The sequence below is a fragment of the Aquarana catesbeiana genome, linkage group LG02 (assembly GCF_042186555.1).
Source record: "Aquarana catesbeiana isolate 2022-GZ linkage group LG02, ASM4218655v1, whole genome shotgun sequence".
Classification (NCBI taxonomy): Eukaryota; Metazoa; Chordata; class Amphibia; order Anura; family Ranidae; genus Aquarana; species Aquarana catesbeiana.
Window position 1 is genome coordinate 805304894 of NC_133325.1, and position 16512 is coordinate 805321405.

The 16512-nt window shown below is 45.5% G+C and overlaps 1 protein-coding gene across 3 annotated transcripts in view; it reads left to right on the plus strand.

Annotated features, from left to right (window-relative positions):
- Window positions 1-16512, plus strand: part of LOC141129492 (uncharacterized) — a 101232-nt gene that overhangs the window by 51608 nt on the left and 33112 nt on the right. For all 3 annotated transcript variants that reach the window (XM_073617550.1, XM_073617549.1, XM_073617548.1), the window contains exons 4-5: window positions 8347-8580; window positions 11933-12028. In XM_073617550.1, coding sequence (XP_073473651.1) covers window positions 8347-8580; window positions 11933-12028 — 330 coding nt within the window. The remainder of the gene's footprint in view (window positions 1-8346; window positions 8581-11932; window positions 12029-16512) is intronic.

A 16512-nucleotide genomic window follows, 5' to 3' on the forward strand; every position in this document is an offset into this window, starting at 1 on the left:
AATCTCTGAATCAAGATATTATACTCTGACAAATGATATTAAGGCTACACGCAAGAGCGATGCGTTCCTTGTCTCCAGTGGTGCTATAGAAGGACCTGAGCTCAGGATTGGTACTAGGCAAGGATTGGGTGGCCAGACTACCTGGAAGAAGGTAAGAGTAGAGTTGATGTATAAAATCGGTAATTTACACTTTTCAATTCACACGAATGCCCTTCAGGCTGACCCTCCAAGTGAAGGGGTATTTCACAGGGGTCTTCAGAAATGACCCAAGTCTACAGACTAGACATGTGATATTCCTTTCATTTCGATTCCTTTTTTTCGGTTGAAAATTCAGTTTTTTGGAGATTCAGATATACAGTATCTGAATTTCAGAATAGACATAGAAAAGAATGGCAACAACAACATTTTCAAATTTGTTCCAAACATATCAAATCCATTGTGAATAGCTGGTTGTTAAGGAGCGGGCAGCCGCTGCATCCTTAAAAAGAAAACATCTGCTGTCAGCGGGATTCAGAGTCCACACCAGGCCCTTCAGGTCATTCACCAAAAAAATACAAAAATACAATTTAAAAAGTAAATAAAAACACCAAAACCGTTTTTTATAAAAAAAATTAAAAAAATAAAAATATCCCCTGCAGCATATCCAACGTCAATCACAATGAACGTTGACCCACAAAAAAAAAAAAAAAACGCCGCCTGCCAAACACGATGTTTCCCCTCCAGGGACATTCGCCACATGACAGTTAAACATGGGGGCAGGGTCACCCGGTGACGTCAATGAGTGACCCCCCCGCCTCTATCCTTACCTGTTCTTTATCTGTGCCCCTGTGCGCCCCTTTTCCCCACAGCACTTCTGGCTTCCCTCCTCTCCTCTCCCGCCAGCAGCTGCTGCTGGGTACACAAGAGGATGTTTTTCGGGATGGATAGTGGGGGAGGGGCCGGTAAATATGTCATATAATGATGATTTTAGTGTATTTGTAGTGAAACTATTATTTGGTATTTTCTGGGGGAGCGGGGCCCTGTCGATAGGCAGTATTGGGCCCTGTGATTTCTAACAGCACCCCTCGGGAAGAGGCACTTTTCCACCAAAGTGCCCGCCCCCCACATGTTGAGGGCATGTGGCCAGGTATAGTTAGTAAGGTTGAATAAAGACACCAGTCCATCCTGAGTGTCTACAATTGTCCCTATCCCTGTACATTGTGTCTCATTAAGATGCTCATCTATTATATCATTATTTATATAAGGTAACCATATAGCGCCGTCAATTTGCGCAGCGCTCCACACATACATCGCACACTCACATCGGTCCCTACCCTCAAGGAGCCCACAATCCAAGGTCCTCAACTCACATTCATATACTAGGGACAATTTAGACAGGATCCAATTAACCTCCCAGCATGTCTTTAGAGTGTGGGAGGAAACCAGAGTACCCGGAGGAAACCCACACAGGCACAGGGAGAACATGCAAACTCCAGGCAGGTAGTGAAGTGGTTGGGATTTGAACCAGCGTCCCCTTTTACTGCTAGGCAAGAGTGCTACCCACTACACCACTGTGCCACCCGCTAGGTGAAGTACCCACTACACCACTGTGCCACCCACTAGGTGAAGTACCCACTATACCACAGTGCCACCCACTAGGTGAAGTACCCACTACACCACAGTGCCACCCACTAGGTGAAGTACCCACTACACCACAGTGCCACGCACTAGGTGAAGTACCCACTACACCACTGTGCCACCCGCTAGGTGAAGTACCCACTACACCACTGTGCCACCCACTAGGTGAAGTACCCACTACACCACTGTGCCACCCGCTAAGTGAAGTACCCACTACACCACTGTGCCATCCGCTAGGTGAAGTACCCACTACACCACTGTGCCACCCGCTAGGTGAAGTACCCACTACACCACGCACTAGGTGAAGTACCCACTACACCACTGTGCCACCCGCTAGGTGAAGTACCCACTACACCACTGTGCCACCCGCTAGGTAAAGTACCCACTACACCACTGTGCCACCCGCTAGGTGAAGTACCCACTACACCACTGTGCCACCCCGGTATGGTATGGTATGGTATGGTTCAGAAGCGGTGTGGTTCAGAAGGGCTGCACACTTGCTCACCCCCCCCCCCCCCATTCCTTAGCCTGCTCAGCTGCATCCTCAGATAAGGGTCTGGTAAGGATTGTGGGGGGGGGGGTCCCCACACCATTTTATTTTATTTTGGTATAGGGTTCCCCTCAAAATCTATACCGGACCCAAAAAGGCCTAGTATGGATTGGGGGATCCCCACACTGTTTTTTTTTTTCATTTGTTTGTTTACATTCAGCTGTCAGCGGGGAATCCTGCTGACAGCAGATGAATCATGGTTGTTAAGGACGCGGCAGCTGCCAGCTCCTTAACAACCAGCTATTCTTACCAATGAATTCAGATCGGATTCAAAAATATTGAATCTTTCTAATAAAAAATGAACATACTAAATTAATGCTGAAGATACGAAGCAAATCCAGAAAATGAATCTGTTCAACATAACAAATCTGACTAAACCAAGTTCTTCAATTAATAAATTAAATAAAAACGAAACAGAAAGAAAAATTTCCACTGTGCACACGTCTACTATAGACTGACCATAGGAAGCCCCGTCCAATCTTCATCCACTGTGAATCTTAGGTGAGGATTGGCCAATTAAGGGCTGGATCTATTCTAGAGAGAGATAACAGATGCTAACAATGTGGGATGTTTCTGCCAACGACTCTCTGTAACCTGGCCAGTCTTCTCATTCAGCAAAAGGAAAGAGGAAGTGACGGCTCACATGATCCTCTGCCACTTGCCAGATAAGCTAAAGGATGACCCCTGTACATGGTCCTACCAAGGGCCAGCAGGTGCTTTCCCATCTGTTAGAAAGAAATCTGCTGGTCAAACTTAGCTGGGAGGGGAAAATCCAGAAAAAATATAACAAGAAGCAAATGCCAACCTATACATAAAAAGAAACTAGATTTTAAAAACCTTAACACACATTAATGATTTACCGTATATATATATATATATATATATATATATATACAGTATATTCAGACCATTAAAGGTGAAGAGCACAGAAAGCAAATCCTCGTGTTTTAAAGGGGAGCAGGGACATCGGATGTTATATTGGTGTAGCACTGCCCCCTTGAGGACTGCTAAGAGTTACCTGCTCATCTGCACGGCCATGGCCAAGTGAACCTTCCGGCCCTCCTGACACTCTGGGTACAGACATCCTGTTAATACTATAAAGCAAGGATCCAAACAACTCAGTAGTATAAGGTTCTGAAATGTTTTACTGGAACCAAGTATGAAAGTTATTTCACAAAAAAAAAAGGTGTAGATCTGCTGAGCGGTGATAAGAGCGCCAACTCAGCAAACAGACTCCTCCCAAAACACAACAACGGTTGAACAATGAAGAATGTTATTTATGCAAGGATACACTATATTCAGATCCAAATTCACCTCCTGGTGGATGTTTCAGTTAACTACACTAGTGGCCACACTAAGATAAATGGGAAGGCTGGCCTCAGGTTAGCCTGAATTTGTAGGAGGAGTCGGGCTGTACTTAAACACGCCCTCCTCTTCCTTTCACCTGTCGGCCTTCCTTCTCGTACTCCACCCACCCGGTCCCCTTTATTCTTATCTTTTTCTTTTCATTTCATTTCATATTTAAGTATGCCCCCTTTAGGCGTACTGACCACGTGACTTTTGGCACACCCCAGGTCACTTCTCATGTTTTCCTTTATCATGTTTCTTATTCGATCTTTCATAAAGACTCCAAGTACAAATGTAATCTAAACAGCCTATGCTATATTCATGAGAGAGCTAATCTCCCGCTGGTGTTAGATATATTTATATATATACAGTATATATATGTGGAAGTTTCCTTTTAGTGATGACACTAGAGTTTCTCGTGGCAGATGTTGTTCTTCACTAGCTTAGTTGGAGCTCATTAATTGTAATTCGTTAGGTGGCAGATGAAACGATAAATTCCATGTAGTGTAGGACTAAACCCTCGTACACACGATTGGACTTTCCGACAACAAAGCCGTTGAATTTTGTTCGAAGGGTGTTGGCTCCAACTTGTCTTGCATACACACGGTGACACAAATGTTGGCCAACAATTACGAACGTAGTGACGTACAAGACGTACGGCGAGCCGGTAAAAAGGAAGTTCAATAGTCGTGTGATATCTCCATTACCAACGCTAGTTTACAAGACCGACCGCTTCCGGCTCGTCCTTGATTTCGAGCATGTGTGTTTGTACTTTGGACTTTTGTCCGACGGACTTGTGTACAAGAACACAAATCCGACAACACACATTTGTTGGCGGAAAATTTGAGAACATGCTAGCCAACATTTGTTGGCGGAAAGTCCGACAACACTTGTCCGATGGAGCGTACACACGGTCGAACATACCGCCAACAAGCTCACATCCAACATTTCCCGTCGGAAAATCAGATCGTGTGTACGCGGCATAAGGCTTCTGAGTACAATGTTCCAGCAATTCAGGAAAGTGTTCTTGGGTGAAGATGTGTTCTGTAACGGTGGTAGAGGATAGATAAAGATTGCTCTCTCACCAACAACCCAAAGAGTTTTGCAGTCTTCTGGACAGGAACAAGGATGGTAACACTCTGGTAACGGATCCTCTGTCTCGATCTTCCATAGCGAATTTCCCTACACGTCACACCGATGGTTAGCACTGATGTTATTAACAGGATGTCTGATAGTGGATAACAGGACCCGGCCTCTCTGGTCTCGGGGTGGAAGTATTGTTCTGTGTGGTAGGCCACGACCTCTCTCTGTGTCACACAGAGAGGTCCGTCTTGCCTCAGGCCCAGGAGAAAGAGAGCGTGCCCGGCTTCCTGAGCTCCTTTTTGTCATCCCTCCCGGCAGCCTTCAGGCCAAGGCAAGGGTCCCTGGAATTTGCAGTCTCAGGGTGCAGGAATGTATGGCAGCAGATTCCAGAAGGACTATACGCCCCATCACGCACTCCGCTGGGGTACATGTATGAGGTCACTGGCTGCCGAATAATCACGGGGACAAACAATGTTCAGAACACTGGAAGGTATGAAACTTTCTGGTAACAGTTCACATCGCTACATAGGCGAAATGCAAAAAAAACGAATTAAAGTCTAGTAGAGACCCAGGAAGAAAACACTAATGCCCCGTACACGCAATCAGAAATTCCGTCACAAAAAACTTGGATGGTTTTTCAGACGGAATTCCACTCAAGCTTGGCTTGCATACACACGGGTCACACAAAAGTGCTCTGAACTTTCGACCGTCAAGAACGCAGTGACGTACAACACTACGACAAGCCGAGAAAATGACGTTCAATGCTTCTGAGCATGCGTCAAATTGTTTCCGAGCATGCGTCGTTTTTTGCACGTCGAAATTGCATACAGACGAACGGATTTTCCGATAGGAACTTTTTCCGACGGGAGAATAGAGAACATGCTCTCAATCTTTTGCTGGCTGGAATTCCACCAGCAAAAGTCCGATGGAGCATACACATGGTCGCAATTTCTGACCAAAAGCTCTCATCCGACTTTCGCTGGCGGAATTTTTGATCGTGTGTACGGGGCATAAGTGACTCTTTTCTCAAAAGATCCACAATGACAGTTAAGATCTGATTGGTTGATGTGGATAATATGAATCAGTATATATATATATATATATATATATATATATATATATATATATATATATATATATATATATTACACATACACACTATATTGTCAAAAGTATTGGGACACCTGCCTTTACACGCACATGAACTTTAATGGCATCCCAGTCTTAGTCCGTAGGGTTCAATATTGAGTTGGCTCCGCCCTTTATTATTATTATTATTATTCAGGATTTATATAGCGCCAACAGTTTACGCAGCGCTTTACAATATAAAAGGGAGACAATACAGTTATAATACAATACAATACAATAGGATTATGAGGGCCCTGCTCAGAAGAGCTTACAATCTAATAGGGTGGGGCAGGTGGTACAAAAGGTTGTAACTGTGGGGAATGAGCTGGTGGAAGTGGTAGGAGATTAGTTGGAGACGTGATAGGCTTTCCTGAAGAGATGAGTTTTCAGGGATTGCCTGAAGGTAGCAAGAGTAGGGGCTAGCCGGATAGATGGAGGTAGCGAGTTCCAGAGGATGGGAGAGGCTCTGGAGAAATCCTGGAGACGAGCATGGGAGGAGGAGATGAGAGAGCTTGAAAGCAGGAGGTCTTGAGAAGAGCGGAGAGGTCGATTTGGGTGATATTTGGAGACAAGATTAGTGATGTAGCTTGGGGCAGAGTTGTGAATGGCTTTGTATGTTGTGGTTAGAATTTTGAATTTAATTTGCTGGGTGATTGGGAGCCAGTGTAGGGATTGGAGGAGAGGGTTGGCAGACACTGATTGGGAGCCAGTGTAGGGATTGGAGGAGAGGGTTGGCAGACGCTGAGCGGTTGGTAAGGTGGATAAGTCTGGCAGCAGCATTCATGATAGACTGAAGAGGGGAGGAGCCTATGGAGCGGTAGGCCAAGGGAGTTACAATAGTCAAGGTGAGAGATAACAAGGGAGTGAATGAGGAGCTTGGTGGTTTCATTTGTTAAAAAAGGTGCGAATTTTAGAGATGTTATTGAGGTGAATTCTACAAACTTTTGACAACGATTGGATTTGAGGCTGAAATGACAAGTCAGAGTCTAGGATTACACCGAGTACCCTGGCGTGAGGGGGGGGACTGATGGTTGCATTGTTGATTTTGATGGAAAAGTCATGGAGGGGGGCACAGACGAAGGGGGTTTGGGGGCGGGGGTGGGGGGGAATATTAATAGCTCAGTTTTAGAGAGATTTAGTTGAAGGAAGTGGTGCGACATCCATGCTGATATGTTAGTTAGTAAGTTAGTAATGCGAGAGGAGACTGAAGGAGTGAGGTGAGGAGTAGACAGATAGATGTGGGTGTCATCAGTGTATAAGTGGTATTGGAAGCCGTGGGCGGTTATTAAGTGACCAAGGGAGGAGGTGTAGATAGAGAAGAGAAGGGGTCCAAGAACCGAGCCTTGGGGGACCCCCACAGAAAGGGGCAATGGAGAAGAGAAGACAGAGTTGTAGGTGACACTGAAGGAGCGCTGTGATAAATAGGCAGAGAACCAGGATAGAGCAGAATCTCGGAGGCCAAGGGAATGTAGTTTATTGAGAAGGAGCGGGTGGTCAACAGTATCAAAGCCCACAGAGAGGACAAGTAGTAGGAGTATGGAGTACTGGCTGTTGGTTTTAGCAGTTAGTAAATCGTTAGTGAGTTTTAGTAAGGTAGTTTCTGTGGAGTGCTGCGAGCGAAAGCCAGACTGTAAGGGGTCAAGAAGGTTATTTTCACTGAGGTAGGAGCTAAGACGGTTGTAGACTAAGCGTTCTAGAAGTTTAGAGGTGAATGGGAGTAATGAGATGGGTCTTAAGTTGTTCAGGTCGGTAGGGTCCAGTGAGGGCTTTACAGCTATAACACCTTCAACTCTTCTGACAAGGCTGTCCACAAGGTTTTGTCTATGGGAATGTTTGTCCATTTTTCCAGAAGCGCATTTGTGAGGTCAGGCTGGATGAGAAGGTCTGGCTCGCAGTCTCCACTCTAATTCATCCCAAAGGTATATACTATTGGGTTGAGGTCAGGACTCTGTGCAGGCCAGTCAAGATCCTCCACCCCAAACTCGCTCATCCATGTCTTTATGGACCTTGCTTTTGTGCACTGGTCCAAATCATTTGGTGGAGGGGGGATTATGGTGTGGGGGGAGGGGGGATTATGGTGTGAGGGTGTTTTTCAGGGGTTGGGATTGGTCCCTTAGTTCCAGTGAAGGGAACTCTTAAGGCGTCAGCATACCAAGACATTTTGGACAATTTCATGCTCCCAAATTTGTGGGAACAGCTTCGGGTTGGCCCCTTCCTGTTCCAACATGACTGCCCACCAGTGCACAAAGCAAGGTCCCTACGGACTAAGACTGGGATGACAATAAAGATGTGTGTAAAGGCAGGCATCCCAATACTTTTGACAATATATTTTATATATATCCAGACCATTAAAGGTAAAGAGGACAGAGTAGAGTGTGATGACATCATTGAAAGAAAGCAAAGCCTTGTGTTTAAAGGGGAACAGGGACATTCGATTTTATATTGGTGAAATGTAAACAAAACAAATTAAAGTGGAGAACTTAGTGACCTTTTTCTCAAAAGATCCACAATGAAAGCTAAGATCCGATTAGTTGTTGTGGATATTATGAGTCAGTTTTTATAAAATAAAAAAAATAAGATGTATATCTCTGTGATGTGATGTTCTTAAGTTTTTCTTACAGAGCAAGTCCTAAAGCCCACCATCCATGACAGTAGTACCAAGGAGCAGCTCATCCTGGACTGTGTGTCTTCTATCACTAATGTGACCTATGAATGGGTGGACAGCAAGGGGAAATCTTTATCCACCCAACAGAGATACATTGTACCCAGACCCAAGGAGGACGTGACCCTGACCTGCATTTTGGACAGCAGACTGTCTAAGGAAAGCCAAAATATAACAATTCCCTACAGTACGGGTGAGTGACTCTCAGTAATGGTCACACAAGGACCATCATTATCAGTTAGACTGACACCTTGCTGGTCTGCTAACCCCATCTATATAAAGTGTGTCGGTGAGTATTGACTAGAAATAAGCAATATTAAGAGTTTTCACTCCGTCAAAACTCGTTGAAGTCAATGCAGAAGAAAAAAAAAATGAAGGGTTTTTAAGGGTGGAGTAGACTCGACATGGCTCCAAGGGATTATGAGAGCTTCCGGTAATCGCCCTAAACTGTTCTTGTTTTCAATATTTTTATCTGCTTGAAAAAAAGAAGCCCTAATGCTATCTCTAACCCTAATGCCAAGTTACGTTATCCTAAACCCAAAATGCTTATCCTAAAGCTGTCCCCAACCTTAATGCTTACCCTAGCCTTAACACTATCCCTAATCCTTATGCTAACCCTGGCCCTAATGCTATGCCTAATGTGAACCATATCCACAAAGCTTATGCCGCGTACACACAGTCGGATTTTCGGCTACAAAAGTCCGACAGCCGTCCGACAGACTTTCGACGGACTTTTGGCGGCAGACTTTCTAACGAACGGACTTGCCTACATACGATCACACAAAAGTCCGACGGATTCGTACGTGATGACGTACACCGGACTAAAATAAGGAAGTTGATAGCCAGTAGCCAATAGCTGCCCTAGCATCAGTTTTCGTCTGTCAGACTAGCATACAGACGAGCAGATTTATGGGTCCGGCGGAGTTACGACGTAAAGATTTGAAGCATGTTTCAAATCTAAAGTCCATCAGATTTGCGGCTGGAAAAGTCCGCTGAAAGTCCGGGGAAGCCCACACATGATCGGATTGTCAGCCAGCTTTAGTCCGTCAGCGTCTATCGGACTTTTGTAGACGAAAAGTCCGACCGTGTGTACACAGCATAACACTAACCCTAATGCTAAACCTACCCCTAACTTTAATATTAACTTTAACACTAATGCTAACCCTATCCCTAATGCTAATCGTAATGAAACCCTGGTCCTAACTAACCCTAAACAATGCTTCTGATCTGATGTGGTAGTCACCACACTGAGTGGCGGTGAATGGCGCTGAGAAGTAGCACTCTGACGGGGTAAGCTCCAGAGCGCTGTATTACTCTACTCATCCCCAGATGTTTGTGAAATGTCCATCCAATTTTTTGGTTCATATAATTACCTATGGGATAAGATCTAGATCTCTACAGTGTTGCAATTTTTCCAGATGGTTGTCAACTGTTTGCCCACTTCTGATTTATGTCATGTGTTGATTATTACTTTTGCTGCATGTGTTTGGCATGTGTACTGATAGAGATCTTTTGACAACTCAATGCGGGTACATATATTTGTAACACCATGAGCTTCTTTTAATGGGTACCTAGTAGATTGATTATACAGGTATGTGTTCGTTTACTTATGTATGCATAGACGTATTCCCTTGTTGACAATTGGGCTGTGCCCTTCTGCTGGACCGCCCACATTTGTGGGTAGGGCCTCTTAACCCCTCAGCCGGAAGTGGCCCTGAAAGTCTTCTCTATTACCATCTGGAGACTGTTGTCATCAGACTGTCAGAAACCATGAAATCAGACCGAGACAGAAGTACAGTTGAATCACACTTGTTTAAGAATAAAAGTAAAAAGAACAAACATAGTCAAGCCAGAGTTCAGTAACCGGAACGGATAGTCAGCCAAGCCAGATATCAGGGATCAATGTAGTGAAACAGCAAGCAGGATCTGGAGCCAGAAGGGATTACAGCAAAGCAAGTCTTTAAACAGGAATGCAGGAGATGGTACAGTGGCAGCATTTGAGGGCACAGTGGCAGCACTTGAGGGCACACCGGCATCGTTTAATGGTACAGTGGCTGCAATTGATGATTTTTTTTTCAAAATTTTTTTGCACCCCCCAAAAATTTTGAGCACCAGCCGCCACTGCCCTGCTCCCAGAAAAAAAAATCCAACAATGGTAAAGGAGGGAAAAGGAGGGGTAGGAGGAAGACGAGTGAAACTTTTAAGTGAAGTTCCACTGCTAGATGCCTTAACATTTGCAAATGCAGTCAGATCACATTCAAGAATGCCAGCAAGGGATCCCACGATTAGCTGTGAGAGGCAGACCCATGGAAAGCAATGAGAGGTTGATTGCTCCCACAGCAAATCATGGTTGGGTTGCATTTAATCTCTCATGGGTTGATCACATGCGCGTGATCGGCCATGGATGCAGGCACATGAAGCATCTTGGGCGCGGCATGTGAGTGGGCATGATTAGCTGTGGGAGCGGGCAGCCTCCCATTGCTTTGAATTGGCTGCCTCTCACAGCTAGTCGGGGGATCCCCTGCTGGTTCTCCCCCCTGTAGTTAGATTGTGGGTGCACTATGCCTTGTGATAAAAGAAAGTGGTTGTAAACCCCCAAAAATCTAAATGAAACTGAACATTGTATGCAAGTCAGTAAAGAAGCAGAAATCTACCGTCATCCTGTCATCTGCAACCCTCCCCACTTTAAAAAAAAAAAAAAAAAAAGGTGTAGACACTCTTCTCTCCTTTGAGTGATGCGCTTAATAAGGAGTCACCGTGCATGCTGCTAAGCTGTGCTAAGGAGGAATCCAGGGGTGTGTACAACTGGGCATTTTTTACATATGATCAGCTATGATTGGACACAGCTGATCACATGGTAAAGAGCCTACATCATTGGCTCTTCACCCTGATCGGTGATGCGCGGCAACAAGAGGAGGACGTCATATTACATCCACCCGGAGGGATGAAAGGCCCACCTGGCACATAGCAGAGTGACGGCCGGGTGGGCCTTTCATTTAGATTTATGCTGCTATAGGCCGGACAGGAACTGGTTAGTAACTAGAAGCGTGCAGCTGTGCGCACTCCTAGTCCCGATGCCGCGCTGCCCCTGACAGCCGCTTGGTCTCAGACTAGAGATCCCGAACCAGTCATGTGATCATCACGATAGCCAATCATTGGGATCATATGAGAAGCTGTTTACAAAATAAAACCTCTGACTGTGGCTGTCACTTTACAAGTCAATGTGTAAAAAAATACATTGAAAGGCATTTTGATCAAAATTGTTAAAAAGTTAAATAACCACAAAATGTAAGAAAAGTTTTCCCTTTGTCAGCTTATAAAAACAAAACATAATCAGGACATTTATTAACACAGTATGCCAAATAAAAGGCGTATTTGGTAGGTAAATTATTCACCGAATTGTTGTCACATTAACCAGTGAATGCCAACACATCTAGACTTAAACGATATCTGTCCCTTAAGGGGGTTCCTAGCTCATTATGGTGATAAACTCCAACCTCAGATATGAGATCTCATAGTAATCTCCCTCCTGTTTTATCTTTCAGAGCGCAAAGGCTTAAGTGGATGTGTTATTGCATGGATAGTGGTTGGAGTTATTGTCGGAGTTATGGTACTCTTGTATCTCTGCATCTTAGGCATACGTAAGTATCTATAGAGACTAGAGACGCACCAATACCATTTATTATACAAGTGCGAATACCGATACTTTTTTTTTTAGTTCCAATACCAATGCCAGTACTAGGCATGAGCTTTGAGTTGGAGTCGAACACATGTTTGACCGTTCCTCGAATTATGAACGATATGAACCGTTCGTGCCAAATTCGAGTGGCACGTCACGGCCCATAATTCAATGAGGAATCGCAGTGCATTGCTGGCTGATGATTGGCCAAGCATGCACTATGACCAAAATGCTTGGCCAATCACAGCGCCGTCTGTACAGAGAGCCGTAATTGGCCAAAGCCAGGGTGGCTTTGCCCAATTATGGCTCAAGGGGTTTAGTACACGCCCCACACTATATAAGGCCGCCTGTACGTCGACCTTGTGTAGTGTGTTCCGGCGTTGAGAAAGAGATAGAGAGAGAGAGAGAGACAGTGTCATTTGATTTAAGTTGTTAGCTGCACTTATAGTGTATTGTGTATATATATGCATCCCAGGTGTTGTGTGTGTATATATATATATATATATATATATATATATATATATATATATATATATATATATATATATACACTGTATTCAGTTTAGCTAGATCCGTTCCTATTATTCTCTTCCTACTGACAGGCAGGTGTTTTTACAGTATTTACAGCTACCTGAAGAAAATTGCTGGTGTTTTTCTGATCCTATTAGTCCTATTAGCTACAGTATTTACAGTTAGTGTGGTGCAGGTGTTTTTCCAGTATTTACAGCTACCTGAAAAAAATTGCTGTTTTTTTTCTGATCCTATTAGTCCTATTAGCTACAGTATTTACAGTTAGTGTAGTGCCTCCTCTGCACAGTGTGCACCTAAAACTTTCTCAAGAAAATTGGTGGTGTTCTTCTGATCCTATTAGTACCGCAGGCAGCTGCAGTATTTACAAGTTAGTGTAGTGCGTCCTCTGCACAGTGTGCACCTAAAGCTACCTGAAGAAAATTGGTGATGTTCTTCTGATCCCATTAGTACCGCAGGCAGCTGCAGTATTTACAAGTTAGTGTAGTGCGTCCTCTGCACAGTGTGCACCTAAAGCTACCTGAAGAAAATTGCTGGTGTTCTTCTTATCCTATTAATCCTATTAGCTACAGTATTTACAGTTAGTGTAGTGCGTCCTCTGCACAGTGTGCACCTAAAGCTACCTGAAGAAAATTGGTGGTGTTCTTTTGATCCTATTAGTACCACAGGCAGCTGCAGTATTTAAAAGTTAGTGTAGTGCGTCCTCTGCACAGGGTGCACCTAAAGCTACCTGAAGAAAATTGCTGGTGTTCTTCTGATCCTATTAGTCCTATTAGCTACAGTATTTACAGTTAGTGTAGTGTGTCCTCTGCACAGTGTTCACCTAAAGCTACCTGAAGAAAATTGGTGGTGTTCTTCTGATCCTATTAGTACCGCAGGCAGCTACAGTTTTTACAAGTTAGTGTAGTGCGTCCTCTGCACAGTGTGCACCTAAAGCTACCTGAAGAAAATTGGTGATGTTCTTCTGATCCTATTAGTACCGCAGGCAGCTGCAGTATTTACAAGTTAGTGTAGTGCATCCTCTGCACAGTGTGCACCTAAAGCTACCTGAAGAAAATTGCTGGTGTTCTTCTTATCCTATTAGTCCTATTAGCTACAGTATTTACAGTTAGTGTAGTACGTCCTCTGCACAGTGTGCACCTAAAGCTACCTGAAGAAAATTGGTGGTGTTCTTTTGATCCTATTAGTACCACAGGCAGCTGCAGTATTTACAAGTTAGTGTAGTGCGTCCTCTGCACAGTGTGCACCTAAAGCTACCTGAAGAAAATTGCTGGTGTTCTTCTGATCCTATTAGTATCGCAGGCAGCTGCAGTATTTACAAGTTTTTGTAGTGCGTCCTCTGCACAGTGTGCACCTAAAGCTACCTGAAGACAATTGCTGTTGTTCTGCTCCTATTAATACCACAGGCAGGCAGCTACAGTATTTACAGTTAGTTTACTGTGTCCTATGCACAGTGTGCATCTAAAGTTACCTGAAGAAAATTGGTGGCGTTCTTCTGATCCTATTAATACCACAGGCAGGCAGCTACAGTATTTACAGTTAGTGTACTGCGTCCTCTGCACAGTGTGCACCTAAAGCTACCTGAAGACAATTACTGTTTTTCTGCTCCTATTAATACCACAGGCAGGCAGTTACAGTATTTACAGTTAGTGTACTGTGTCCTCTGCACAGTGTGCACCTAAAGCTACCTGAATAAAATTGGTGGTGTTCTTTTGATCCTATTAATACCACAGGCAGGCAACTACAGTATTTACAGTTAGTGTTCTGCATCCTCTGCACAGTGTGCACCTAAAGCTACCTGAAGACAATTGTTGTTGTTCTGATCCTATTAATACCACAGGCAGGCAACTACAGTATTTACAGTTAGTGTACTGTGTCCTCTGCTCCGTGTGCACCTAAAGCTACCTGAAGACAATTGCTGGTGTTCTCATACTAATAATACTACAGGCAGGCAGTTGATTCTGCTAGCTGCAGTATCAGTATATATATACATCCCAGCTTTGTGCAGCTACATCTCACTGCAGGCCATTAGTATGTCTGGAAGGCCAACAAGGAGAGGCAGACAGTCACAAGCCAATAAAAGAGGGCAAGCAGGCTCTGTGTCTAGAGGCAACAGTGCTGGTCGTGAAGAAGGTGCATCCTCATCAGCACGTGGCCGTGGGACATGCTTGTCCTATTTTTCGGCAGATGGCCGTGTTGAGCCGCAACATGCGGAAGACTTGGTAGAGTGGATGACCAAGCCGTCCTCATCCTCCTCTCTCACCCAGGCTTAGGGTACTTTGTCTGGCAAAGCAGCTGCCAACGTGGCCTCTTCCCTCGGCTCAATGGCATCAGTCGCTCCTTCCCTAGCCCCACCATGTCCTCCTGAGGAGCCCCCCAAACTATTTGACCACAGTGTTGGGTACATGCTCCAGGAGGATGCCCAGCGTTTTGAAGGCTCCGATGATGGTACCCAGCTAGAGGAAGGCAGTAATGTGAGCCCAGAGAGAGGGAGTGCCCAAGAAGGACAGCAATCTGGCAGTCATGTTCCCCCAGCTGCAGGATACTGCCAGGTTTGCTCAAGTGATGAGGAGGGAGGGGATGATGAGGTCACTGACTCCATGTGGGTGCCTGATAGGAGAGAGGAGGAGGAAGCACATCACCAACGAGGCAGGATGCCCTCCGGGGGCCAGCCTAAGGGCAGCACACTGACTGCATCACACCGCAGAGCTCCGCATGTGCAGGGCGCTGCTGTCTCTGCGCGTTATTCCAAAAGTTCTTTGGTGTCTGGGTTTTTGAGAAAAGTGCATCAGTGAGCCACACCAAAGAACAAAGAGGACCTCTCCTTGCTCCTCATCAGCTGGGATCTTCAACCCCACTATACCTTCAGTCCTCTCTGAGACCTGCACTGAGAGGAATGAAGGTGTAGAATTAGGTGTGTCACAGCCAAGTACTTGTGGGCAATCTGCTATCGGTACACCAACGTCAGATTGTACCAGGCAAATTTCCCTGTGCCGGCAGCTGCTGCACCGCCGAAAGAAGTTCGCTCCCAGCCATCCACATGCCCAGCGGTTGAATGCTAGCTTGGCTAAATTGCTAGCACTTCAACTGCTGCCTTTTCAGTTGGTAGACTCTGCCCCCTTCCGTGAGTTTGTGGAATGTGCGGTTCCTCAGTGGCAGGTTCCCAAACGCCACTTTTTCTCATGGAAGGCGATTCCTGCTCCCTACCGGCATGTGGAAGGCAATGTCTTGGCCTCGCTGGATAGGGCGGTCAGCAGTAAGGTGCATATTACCGCTGACTCATGGTCCAGCAGGCATGGACAGAGACGTTACCTATCTTTCACCACGCACTGGGTGACTCTTCTGGCAGCTGGGAAGGATGCAGGACAGGGTGCAGTAGTGTTGGAGGTTGTTCCGCCACCACGCCTCCAAAATTCTACTAGTGGTGATTCTGCCACACCTCTCTCCTCCACCCCTCCTCTTCTTCTTCCTCCATGGCCTCTTCCTGTGCTGACTTGTCCTCAGAACCAGCGGTGCTCCGTAGGCGTTCAAGGGGCTTCGCAAGCACGCAGGCAAAAAGATGCCATGCGGTGCTTGAGCTGGTGTGCTTGGGGGACAGGAGCCACACTGGGGCAGAGATTCTGTCAGCTCTGCAGGGGCAGGTTCAGATGTGGTTGACGCCACGCCAACTTAAGCCAGGAATGGTGGTTTGTGACAATGGCACCAACCTCCTCTCTGCCCTCCGACAGGGACAACTGACCCATGTGCCCTGTTTGGCTCACGTCCTTAACTTGGTGGTGCAGTGGTTCTTGGGCAGGTACCTGGGCTTACAGGATGTCTTGAGGCAGGCCAGGAAAGTCTGTGTGCATTTCCACAGGACATATAATGCCAGTGCTCAGCTGGCTGATCTCCAAAAGAAATTTAACCTGCCCAAGAACC